Source organism: Platichthys flesus, chromosome 1 (assembly GCF_949316205.1).
Source record: "Platichthys flesus chromosome 1, fPlaFle2.1, whole genome shotgun sequence".
In the NCBI taxonomy this organism is placed as follows: domain Eukaryota; kingdom Metazoa; phylum Chordata; class Actinopteri; order Pleuronectiformes; family Pleuronectidae; genus Platichthys; species Platichthys flesus.
In genome coordinates, this window is record NC_084945.1 from 12,750,374 (window position 1) to 12,763,477 (window position 13,104).

General features: G+C 40.9%; 1 protein-coding gene across 2 annotated transcripts in view; it reads right to left on the minus strand.

The window, feature by feature from the left end:
- Positions 1 to 1,801: 1,801 nt before the first annotated feature.
- Positions 1,802 to 13,104, minus strand: part of galnt18b (UDP-N-acetyl-alpha-D-galactosamine:polypeptide N-acetylgalactosaminyltransferase 18b) — a 97,286-nt gene continuing 85,983 nt past the window's right edge. Inside the window, exons 9-11 of one of the 2 annotated variants that reach the window (XM_062385107.1) lie at positions 9,712 to 9,807; positions 6,615 to 6,779; positions 1,802 to 2,976 (exon numbers count right to left, since the gene is read on the minus strand). In XM_062385107.1, coding sequence (XP_062241091.1) covers positions 2,830 to 2,976; positions 6,615 to 6,779; positions 9,712 to 9,807 — 408 coding nt within the window. In that variant the 3' untranslated portion in view covers positions 1,802 to 2,829. The remainder of the gene's footprint in view (positions 2,977 to 6,614; positions 6,780 to 9,711; positions 9,808 to 13,104) is intronic. The other variant, XM_062385108.1, reaches the window with a different exon arrangement.

Below are 13,104 nucleotides of genomic sequence, written 5' to 3' on the forward strand. Positions count from 1 at the left end.
AAACAGTATAAAGACAATAGGCTTATGAAACATTCCAGCCAATAACTATGTTGGAGTTTCAGCCAAAAACAGTAGGATGTGTAAACCGCTGTAAAGCCCCACATTTAAATTTGTACAGTTTGGTTTTGTACAAATAAAACTAAAGTATAATAAAATCAATAAATAATAAAACAAGTCAAAAGATTTTTAACGTTTGAACAGGATGTTAATATCTTAGATATTAACTGGATAATAAATATTAGGAAGGTCAATGGTCAATTTAAAAACACTATAATGTTCCTAATTAAACACTCATTTGTAACCTCATTATTTTCCTAATCGCTTGACTTGACTTAACTTACATTTGTCCTGATGTAGGTGAAGTAATTCACTGATAATCAAATGTCCCCAGTGATTACTCTGTATTTGACATTAAGTGAAGTGAACATTCACCTGACCTTCCGAAAGTAATTCCACTGTATAGCCTAATATTTCAAAAGCATGTTTAAGGTCTTCTCTTAGTTTAGCAAAAGGATTTAACAATGATGGGGAGCAGCACAACTGTATTCAAGGACATTTTCCAGAGAGGAATTTCTTCTCATGCACAGTAGACATCATGTTCCCAGAAATAGTGCATGGTGTCCTTTCGGTCCATGCAGTTATTGCTCATTTTGTGTTATATGAGGCCAAATCCTATTTCTAGCAATTTTCAAATGAAGAAGCGCATAAATTGAAAAGAAAAAAACGTTTGTATATCCTGTGACGATGTGCAGATGTGAACACAATTTTCACGCCAGTCCGTCCAGGAAGGAAGTGGATGTACCTGTTAAAGGTCAGAAGGGAATTTCTATAACAGGGACAATTATTAGAACTTGGCAAATGCTGGACGTGGAAGGCACAGCAGACATATTATCACAACGTCTTCATCGAAATCAGGACAGCACTTTTCTGAGATAGTGCATGTGACTCATGCTCAGACAGAAACAGCTCCACGTCTCAATCTCCATGGGATACAGTTAGATGTGTCTTTTACTCCAGATTTAGAGGGAATTGAAGTCTCGGCAGTGTACTTTGTGCCAAACCTAAAAAAACCTCCCCCCTTTTTCGAGTCATTTTATGGCACAAGAAGAAGTGCTAAATCAACAAGGGTGATAAATATATGTATGATAATAGAATATTGAGCAAATGAACACACACAGACTCTGTATCTACAGTTATTTTCAAGCTGAAAGGAAGGTTCGGGAAGTGCACCAGCAGGCAGTCAGGATGAGAGGTCGAACCAGTAGAAGCTGCTGGGATGTGCATGGGGATACTGCTTTGTTGAATTTCTTTCATTCAAAAGTTGGAGCAGGCAGAGGCGCACACATTGCATAGATCAAGCTGTGTTAGTGGCCCTTTTGATGAAAGTGGGTTTGCATGTATATTTGATGCCATGGTTTGCCGAGCGCTGATTGAATGTGGATGGTAATCAGGACTGGCATGTTGAAAACAGGCTGTGCCACTCGTCTCCTCCCCAGGTGCGCGCACAAGTCGCAGCCGTTTCTCGGCTTCAGCTGCAGTTGTGGATACAAACCGACGACATCACTTCCAGGACCCTGTGCTTTACAGATGTGTGCGCACATTAGTGAGAGTGTGTGTACATTATTCAACAACAGGTTCCACTTTGTAGACAAATCTATGGTGGCTCTGTGAGAGCAACAGACAAATAGAGAAATCACCACCAATTTGACGGAACAGTAAAAGAAAGCATGGTTTTATGTGAATTATTATGGATTATGTTACACTCTCTTAATGCCCAGTGTAAACAGAATTAATGATAAGGGTAAACAACTGGTATGTATGGTCACCCGACTATTCTTTTAAGACAGATGTAAAATTGTATATAAACCTCATCTTTAAGTTGCCCAGTTGTGCTCTAAAATAATTATTTAAGTGTGCTGAATACAAAATGTTCATCTTACAGGACAAATACATGAATTGTATGTGTTAAATGGCTGACATATGCTGTACCACATCTGTTATGAATTAGCATACACTTTTGATGAATACATGTTTTGTCCTGTTATTATGGTTTGACGCATATGAATTTATTCATAGATATGGTTTCCTTATGTTTTGTATATTTCCCAGCGTTATTATCTTTTACAGTGTATTAAACTCTCGGTGCACCTCAGTAAGTTTTGAGAGTCAATAATCAATTTCAAAGCGGCGACAGATTCCAGTCCTTTGAGATTCAATTCCAAGGTAACATCTTTTATCAATGTGTGAATAATAAATTGTGCCGTAAAAGAAAAAGAAAAGAGGCACTGGCACTAAGTAGTTTACATCAGTAATCATCAATTTACTGTTTTATATGACAAACATTTGAAATATTTACATTTAGAAAATTATTTAATGCTTTCAGATTTATTCCAACGTTTTCCCACAACTGTTCAGATGAATCTCATAATAAACCTACAAACCTGAGACACTAAAAGAAGAACATAATTACAGCAGGGACCGGTTCAGAGAACTTGCTACACAGTAGCAAATATGAACAAAGTACAAAAACATACTGAACCCATTACGTCTTTCAAGTCAACAAAAATCTGACTATACTGTTGTTACCACAAAATATACTCAATATACTACCTCGTCAAATCTGCAAAGTGTCCACCAACGAGGGCGGATCCTGTAGGCAAAATAAAATGTTTAACATTTGTGATGTGATATTGACTGCTCAAAAAGTGCTAAAAAAAAAACATGCTCAACCATGCACCAGTCACACACGCGGTCACGCACATACACATGTGCACAAATCCCCCCAAAAAACGATGTGCTATTTGGTCAGGAGTCCCTTTCAGCAGTCAATCATAATAAGCTGCTGAACAGAACGTTTGTGATGGACCACTTCTGTCCAGAGCATTTCTGCAGAGCCAGTTGGTAGCCGAACTCATTGTCGCTGCTCGCTACCAGCTCCAGGCATCTCTTCGATTTCCTGTTCTGAATGGATCCTCCCTGAAAAGACAAACAGGCTGGTTAAAATGGGGCCGAGCTCCAGTAGAACAATTAGAACAGCTATGTAAGTTGCCTCCTCTTAAACCCACTCTGTTGTGAATGGATACTGATGGGAGCTGCCGGAGCGGCTTGGGCTCTCGGCGCTTTTGGCTGATTCACACAACCGCCCTCATCGGGGCCCACCAAATATCATCAACATGGTTTCAAGGCAAACACAACAATGCGATTGCCAGTGTAGTCATTAGCCCTCTTCTGAGCAATGCCAAGACTGTGAGAGCATGCACACGATGAATAGACCAAATGAAGACAGCGAAAAAAGGGAAAAAAAATACACAATACCAAGTGATCGACAGAAAGAAAAAACATGTGGTGCTGAAGTGGTATTGGGACAGATACACATTTTTTGTTCTTCAGGCGCTGAGCTTCGGCACATTCAGTGTGACATCAAATAACAGACGCTGCATTAAAGTGCCAAGTCTCAGCTTTAATTTGAGTTGGTTTACATCAGTACAGAAAGAACTCTGTCGGCGATACAGCTCCTTTAACACACGGTGTCCACAGACGCAGGGGCTCAAAATACTTGAGGAAAAATAATTTGCAGTGAATGACCCACAGGTTTCAGTGGACACTTTGTAGATTCCCCGGTGATGCTCTCTCAGAGCTTCACTGCAGCCTCCTTCAGCTCCTGCATGTTGCAGGGTCGCTCTGTTTCATCTCCAGCAGGAGAAGCTCTGCTCAGGCAGACTGAGATCATGACACTGAGTAGAGCAGTTGAGTATATTCACTCTCCTGATCTTAAAAAGCTTCATTTTTTCTTCCATGGCTGTATGTTTAAAGCTCGGGTTGGTAATCTTGGAAAAGCAAGTGAGAGCCGGCTACACTGATACATCCCGCCTTCCTGTCAAGGCTACGGCTACATGAACTTTGACTTTCATACCAAATGTAGACGGCTACAAGGATTTCAACAAATAAGATAAAAAGTGTTTCAGAAACAAATTACCAACCCTACCTTCAAGACTCATATCCCACTGAATGATGACCTGCAATCTACTTGCTCACCTCATGTGTATCTGTTCAATTACTTTTTAACCCATAAACTTTAGCCACTTTGCATTCAAAGTACGTTAATATAGTATCTATTGTTTAATTTAAACTGAATATGCTGGGGCACGCGGCTCGAAGAACAGAACAATTTGGAACCAAGACCTAGGTCTGATATATATGGGGCCTGAAGGAAGAGGAAAAACCTTTAGAGCAAAAATAAAGTAAGGTCCAACTCTTTACAAACTTTAGTAAGACAGCTGTTGCCTGTCTGAGCTGAGGGAGCCTGATGAAATGAGCATTTTTCTATTACAGTGTCAGGGTTGAAAAAGGACGTGTGACTGAAGAGGAAGCCATCACCATTCAATACAGCGTAGAGAGAGCTCTGAGGAGGAAGCTCCTGCCAATCACTCAAGAGGAATGAAGAGGGACTGGGGAGGGAAAAACTAAAGATGGGACTGGTTGTACCGACTGTGAGCTAAATTATTTTTTTGTCACTGAGGCTCCAAGAGACATCTTTCTTTATACATAGCAGATTGGTATTAACTGCTGTAAGTAGGCATTTATGGGCCAATATGTAACGCTGCCCTGAGCCAGCTCACAAGTGCAATCAAGACATTAAACTAAAGTGTATCACTTGTAGGAAGCCAGATTCATTTAGATCCTCCGTGTATTGAATCTCTATTCTGGGAACAACAGCTTCCAGCCGAGCTGTGAACGAGCGAACTGCAAAGATGATAATATCGCCATGACAACAGAGCAACTCCATGTGATGGAAAGATTCACACACGATAAGATGCGCTGTTCAAAAACTACTGTTTGCAAAGTATAACAAAAAACAACTCACACCTCAATTATTATGATATTCAACTGAGAAATTAGAACAGGAAGAACACATATTCCCCTTTTTTGAATTGCCAATAAGGCAGATGTGGAGCCAGTAATAGGTCAGGGCAGCACCAGCCCCACACTTTACAGTGAACCAAGTTTTTTTTATCTTGCACAGAGCGATTACGTCAGTATTGTTCAATCTGCCTGCGGAGCTCTGATTGGCTCATTGTTTCTCAAACAGGAGGCAACTCATCACTAAGCCTGACACCAGATCGGTTTGAATCAAAGCTGTGGGCTGTTATTCAGATAAATGAAACCCAGAATCCATGAAAATGTGAAACGCTGATAGAAAGAGCTGCTCTGGGATTTTCTCAGCCAAGTCGTGCACACACACTATTTGGGTGTTCTTCTTATAACAGCCTGCAGGAGCTGGATAATGAATGTACTGTGTATATGATGTACAGCACAGAGCATCGTTATTTTAGTTAGGATGCTATGGGGTTTACATTAAATTCACTATGCTATATACAGATATTTGTAACAGGCATAACCCACACATATCCATGAGCCAACCAAACCGTACAGTCTTCCCACTGAACATGTGTTTGTTTTTCCTAATGAGGACTAACTCATGACTAATAAACATGCAACCATGCACATATTTAATTCCACATTCCAAATCCACAAACCGAGGCTGATCAAAACCACTTTGAGGTCTTTACAGTGGAGGCAGATTAAGAGTATCTTCAGTTAATCAGGTTCTGTGCAGAATGGAGCAACATTTGAATAAAAAATAAATAAAATAACCTTCATCCAGTAACTGACGCCTTATTTCAGAGACATGATTCGCTCTAGGCTTGCCGACTCCCTCTTACTAAATTATACAAACTAAATAATAAGTGAAGAGATGTGTTAAAGCGCATAAAACACTTTCGTGCCTACTGCCAATTATGCTACAAAACCATATGTACACACCTCTAGCAGCCGTCCATAAGAGACATGATCAAGAGAATACTATATTCATCATAACAAGCTTTTAATGTGACGCACATTTGGGATTTCATACACATTTGGCTGAAAGAGGAACATAAATCTATAATTAAAACTGCGCTGACAGCTTAGCAGACAACAATGTGAGGTCTTTTGAGCCCAAATCAAAGCGTGCTGTAAATCGAATTCACTCGCTGTCATATGGGGCATTCTGCGACGTGGCTGCTCGCTCTGTTTCAACACAGCGCAAAGTTTCATATGGCTCCTCGCGTGTGAATGAGCTGCAGGCTGGAGCCTCTTAAACCACTTGCACGAATAAGCGACCTACATCCACCCCTTGTTGCTTTGACAGATTAGAGTAACTGAGGCTGCTCAATGAATTAATTTGAACATTTGAACATTTGCACTACACTGTTACTTTTTTTACTACTGTATTATCCCGCCTATAGTATATTCATATTTATATATTTGTATATATAATATATATTTTTATCTTGCTCATAGTTCTTATATCATACAAAACCTGTTAATACTGTACTATTCCATATATTTTTCTTACTGTACATATCTTTTGTATTTACATTCCACTTTAAATACGCATTGTACTCTGCACTTTTACTGCCTTTTTTTGCACTTCTGGTTAGATGCTAAACTGCATTTCGTTGTATAAGTACTTGTACCGTGCAATGACAATAAAGTTGAATCTAATCTAACGACAGTGTGTGTGTGTGTGTATGTGTGTGTGAGTGTGTGTGTGTGTGTGGGGGGGGTGTTACCTGAGTGAAGAGCCAGTGGAGCTTCATGCGTTTGGCCGCGGCGTAGCTACACTCGATGAGGCGAGGTCGGCCGTTCACGTCCACCAGGCACTTGTTGTCGTCATCGTCCACAGTGGGACTGAGGAGCCCGACCTGCAGCTGCTGGGTACTGGTGTAGTAAACATTCTGCAACAAACACCAAATCCTGCCGTGAACAACCTGTGGGCTGCGATACACCGAATGCTCAGAAGTCTGAGGTGACATTTTGATAATGGCCTCTCCTCAGCCCTATGTGACCATACAGGTGATAAATTATGCAGTAAATGAGGCTCTCCGGTGGTCTTGACTATGAAAGAGACGTCTATGAGATGGATTTACATACACTAAAAATGCATATTTATACAGCTACCCTGACTGAAAGGAGGACAGGGGAAGACAAGGAGAGGCACACAAAAGCCGCTCATGATTAATTCAGGAATTTGGGGAGAAACCCAAATAACGGTGCCCTCTATGACGGAATCCTTCCTTTCCTGTAGGACAGTTTGCTCAAATGAAGCTCAAAAAAACCTAATAACCATTTGCAGGACGAGCATGTTGGGCATTAAAAAGACAAAAATAAAGACGTAAGCATGAAAGAGAGAGAGAGAGAGTGAAGAGAGAGAGTATGTGTTTATTGTATTTGCATCACGGTGCCCAGAGTTTAACGGCGTAACACTGGCTTTAATTTGGTGTATTGCGAACGGAATGATAAACAAGTAGTGAACAACAAGGATGTGCCCTGTGTGAATATATGAGATTGGTAATTGGAGCAAAACACGTACCGCATTTTAGGAGGTAGTATTGTACCTTTCCCTCCAGTTTTGAACAAGCTTATGCAAAGCAATGCAGTTTTAAAGGTCAAACAGTTTCTCCAGGCCCATTTGGCTTCTTCCTCCCTTTAGGAAAACACTGTCTTGTCAGGGGCACCTTCACATGTCTTTGATCTTGTGGCCGCTTCACCAAAGACACATTCAAAAGAGGCAAATTGTCCAACATTTCATAAAAAGACTGATTTTTGAGACGTAAATATTGTTGCATCTGTAAATTTATTTACGTCACATATGCTGTGAGTGCTTTTATTTTTCACACTTGCAAATTTTCATGCAAATGTTACCGCTAATACTCTAATACTAATACTCTTTTTTACAAAACTAACAGTTAAAGGGATTTTATAATGTTTTTCTGGAACATTTATCTAAACAAAAAAATCAAAGTACTTTGATCGCCACCAGCGAGTTCAGCAAACAAATTAACGAAAACTAAATTCAAGAGTGGGCAGATTAATTGGTTTGTAGACTCCGAACGATAAAGAGGCCCGAGACGGGGACGGGGGAGTCAGATTCATATCGAGCGAGCGATTTAGCAGAGTCTCTTTAAGTAGAAGTCATTGCATCAAGTGGGATCAGGATTTTTCTGACTGGAAACCTCTGACTCAGGACCCCCAAAATGTTCGAACCAGTGCCCCATTTGCTTATCCGTCTTTGACTCTTATCCTTTCACTCCATTCTTGTTTGTCTGATAACGCTTCAGCAGCCTCCTTCACAGACGCTTGAACAGTCTGACGGGAGCAAATTCTGTGTTGATGCGACGCAGGCTGCCGGGCCGTATGTGTCTGAGGTTTTTCTTATTGTCGCTGTGCTGAAGTCGGTATGTTTTTATTTCGGCTCGAGCTGAAGTGCCGCGCTGTCGCTTTGCTGACAGCATGATCTTGTAAAGTCAGCCAGGTGTTTGATTGTGAGCTTTGTAATTCTCATCCCTGCACGCATGCCTGTGCAGTTTTCGTTCAGCGCGTCGATGTTCTGCATTTACCGCAGCACCTTCTGACACAAAAACCCAGTTCTCCCACAGCACCTGCACTGAAAAGCAACTGGCACTGACAGTATCACGTTTTGACTGACTACGGCAAATATTTGCACCACTCTGTGAATCTGAACCATTACAGAGGCAAATTGGGCTAATTCCTCCTGATGATGTAACACTGAAATATAAAAATAGAACAGACTAGATTTGTCTTGCAAAAGAGATCCCTAATCTCATTAGGAATGCTGGTGCTCCTTCAATCCTTTGTTTGATATGCCTGGATGAATGAGAGATTTATAGCACATAACATATTTATAATGAACAACTTTTCAAGTTATCAAGGTCTCATAAAGGACAGCAGAAGTTGACTAATGAGCGTTTTCAAGAACTTGAGATTCCACAAGATTAACACAAACGTTGGACTAAAGATTTCCCCCTGAAAGAGTTTTAATTTGCACTGCGACGCAAACGTCAATTAGGCGACTGACCTGCCAATAGCTTCACTTGAGCTGAGAGGGATAATGTGAGATCAAGTCTGACTCTGGGAGACAAGTTTATAACTGTCACAGCAAGGTTGAATAATCTCTGAAAACAATCTGCTCAGACGTAATGGGACGGACGGATCGATAGGAGCTGGAGGAGGCTGGAGACTGTAAATGATCATCAGCAGAGCTAACATTTGAAAACACTTACAACTCCCTGTTGTTTGGGCAGAGATGTTTCCTTCAGAAGAAAACACCATGTAATTGGAGAAACTGCTGAAATAAACCGGTGAGGGATCAGTTTTTCTGAATAGCTTACATTAAACTGAAGAAAGCTAGAGAGAGGGGAAGAAGTTCTAACCTCTAAAGCAGGATTTCACCTGATGTGTTTTCCATAATGTGGTATTTTATTCTGAGCGTTCAGTATTCAGTTAGGACATGCCAGCCTTAAATGAAGGCGTATGAAAAATGGAGAAGAGTTTAATATGTATTCCAAAATAACAAGGACGGTTTCCGCAAAGGGCAAAAGAGAAAACTCAATCTCATTTTCATAAGGTAAGGCTACTGAGTTTGATTGAATCGAAAGAGCCGCGGGAAGACAAGTCATTTTTTTTCATGACGGAACAGGTTTTATTGAGGAAGAAAAGCCCAAGATGCAAGTAAAATATAGTGGTGATATATTAAAACTGGGAATATGCTGCTCGCTGTGTGAAACTGTGGTGCAGAGCGAGAGAGAGAGAGAGAGAGAGAGAGAGAGAGAGAGAGAGAGAGAGGAGGGGAATCAGGAGGGCTCTTACCTGAGGCGTCATCCCGTGACAGAGATACAGGATGGGAACATTGTCGTTGTCAGGTCCCTGGTCAAGACACAGATCGTTCTTCAGAGAGTTTTTCAGCTGAAAGAAAGACAGACACACACACACACACACACACACACACACACACACACACACAAACAGACAAAGATATTTCAGGGGGCAAAGTCAGTAATCAATTGATTAATGGTGAGATAACCAGCAGATTCATCCATAATGGAAATAATAATCAACAGCTACAGTTGGATGCAAAACTGTTCAAATATCTCAAGCAGCTATATCAGTAAAATCTTTCTTTTCAGCAGCTACACTGGGAAGTGGCAGCTCTGTGTAGTCTTTGTATTCACAGATAGATCTCAGAGTATTTGTAGATTCTTCTCAGATTTGTGTGGGTTCAAGTGGACAGAATAATGTGATTTACATCAGAATTTTATTTATATTTTCTGGTGCAATAAACATTGTTAGTAATGGGAGCAGGATCAAGAGAATCCAAGGTTACAACGCATTGAATTTACAAACTGAAAATATTGCATTCAGTGTTACGATGCTCCTTGTACACCACTTCTTTCATAAATAATAAAGATTCAGATTTTCACAATTTTGACAATTACATAAAGTCATAAAAGAGGGTTTTGTTTTCGGAACATTTAGGACCGTCTTTGAAGAAACTCTGGGGTTATACATGAACTATGAGAGATTGAAAAGCTTCACCTCACTTTGAATTAATGGAGCTCATTTTGAAATATTAGAGAGGCTGAAATAATTTTGAAACAATGAACGTCTGACTAATGGACATAATACTTAAAAAGGAGAACTATAAATGCCGTAGACACCATTCTGATGAAGGCAAGAAGTGGTTAGGTGAAGAAAGCATGGTGCCCTGGAGAGCAGTGCTACTCATAAGAATTTGACAAATAAAGGTGGGACATACACCTACCACATGCAACCCCTGCCCTCTGAAGTGCATTTGTTCTACTTGAGGAAATAAATTACTATCCAAGCTGCTTGCTGTGATGCTTACTGAGAAAAGAGCATCACAAACCAAAGATGCTGACATCAAACATTAGTAACCAGCATCTTCACTGTGATGTGAATATGAAAGGATTATTTACAGAACATTGAGATGAAGCTGGACCTGAGCAAACTAACATGTGAATCATAATCTGAATCCTCTTAAATTCATCATTTCTTCATGAAAATGTAAATCAGATGCATTCTGCCTGATGAACATGACTCAGACTTTGAGGCCCAGAGGGTTATTCATGCGTTTCATGACAAAGGTTTGCCTGATTGCGTGATGCACACTGCACCGCGGGGAGTTCCAGGGCCGGTGGTGTGTGTGTGTGTGTGTGTGGTGGATCAGGTAAAGATGTGAGATCAAAAGAACGGTTTGGGATGATTCATCTCCCCATTGGCTCGGGAAGCGTCTACATCTGACTGATAATCATTAAATCCACAGGCAGCACATGGTCCCGTGCAACAGCTCAGGTCTCGACATTTCTACTGTGTGGGCGAAACAAAATATGCAACACAATGAGAGACACCTGTGGAGGCACGATTAGCCTGAATCAACCCCAGTGAAGCAGCAGTTAGAGCATCTTTGCTTTCTGTAATGTGACATATTTCAGAGTAAAACATAGGAGGTGCATGGAGGGGAATTAAAAGAGCTTCAAAATAAATCCAGATTGGAATGCTCTGATGTTGGCATGGTTTGGTGAATATGGAGCGGCTGGGCCACACACCAGGAAGAGGATGGGTCTTATGCAAGCACATTTTCATATTCTTTTAGTAAATTTCTCCTACATTTGTTCTTATGGTGAGTATAAACATGCCATGTCAGATTCATCAACTTCCATCTTAAGAAAAATGTGCAAATGACATACATGATGTAGGCCAGCTGATCTTTTTGAGAAAGTGCAAGAGGATCGCAAATTAGCATAAGAAGAATAAAACTATACAAGGCTACATTTCCTGCCCAATGTCAGAATTGTTCAAACATGAAAATGACATTGAAGAGTAACAAGCAGAGCTTTATGAGTTCAGAGACTGAAGTCCCTAGTCCAGAGATGCAGAAAGTAAAAGTCTCATTATCACCTCCCCACAGCGAGGCCACTGAAGACTGCAACAGGAGGAGAGCCAGGTAAAGTCTCTGCCCCTGATATGGAGGAACACATATCAACAATAACAGGGGATGACGCACTGGAATGTTTTTTTGCTGGTGCTGCATCAGCACAGCTACGTCCACAGTAATATTATACAATACGCAGCAGGCTAACATAATCTGGCTTGAAGAGCAGCTTGCCACCAGCTGTGTCAAGGAAGATCCACCCAGGAGGTGTAATTTTTATATTCACTTAAAGTGCTATAAACCAATGAAATATACAATCCATGAGTGAAAAACTTGACCGATGACTAATTTAATTGGACTCCTGCAGGTCAGGAGCTCTCATAAATGATGTTTGTACTTAAGTAAAACTTGAAATAAGAAGTTTGAGAACAAGCAGGATATGTTAGAGTGTGAGTGCAGGGTTTTGAGTGTGACAGGATCTGAACGTGAAATCACCAAGTGCTGCTGTCAAACTGAAAGACCACACTCTACAATAAAGATGGTGAGACTGGCTCGAAGCATCACTCTGCCTGTGTTCCACCCCACGGAGCCGCTAAACATGGCTGCAGCCCTCTTAATCATCCTCCGGAGATACTGCACACTTCTTCCACGACACCGTTCTGACAGCTAATTAAATTTTACATAGATTAACGAGAGGGATTTCAATATAAATCCCCGAACATGCTTGTTGTCATATACAAAGCATATCAAGAGGTAACGGAACAATTAGGACTCGGAAAATGTATTTTTCTGTAACGTAATCTATTCCTAGGTCCTTTCTGTTTTTACTGCTCTGTTGTTGAACACGGACACTGATGTGCTCTCTGGCAGTAACTCCTCAAACCACCGGGGACTGGCTTACCCATCGGATGCATGTCACAACTAAAGGATAATGAGGTCAACAGTGTCAGAGACGTGATCGTAATGAGGTCGTTCTGTTCCCCGGTTATATCCATCCACCATTTGTCAGTGTGTATGGGAGGGGGGAGGGGGGACATCCCATATAGCAGTGAAATAACACTACGGTATGTGTGTCACCGTGTATTAGGGCGCGTCACTGTAATGCAAGGTGGGAGGACCGTGGAAATAAAGCTGTTTGAGAACAACCAGGGGGCAAATAGAAACACTGCCAGCGTGCCCTGTTGACAGTTCATCTGGCGTCACCGAGTAAAACAATCCTGCTGGAAAGACCCTGCATCTATATTTAAAGTCAGTTTAAAACTCATGTATATATGTGTCTATATCTGTTTCAAAAACACCAACGTAACAAA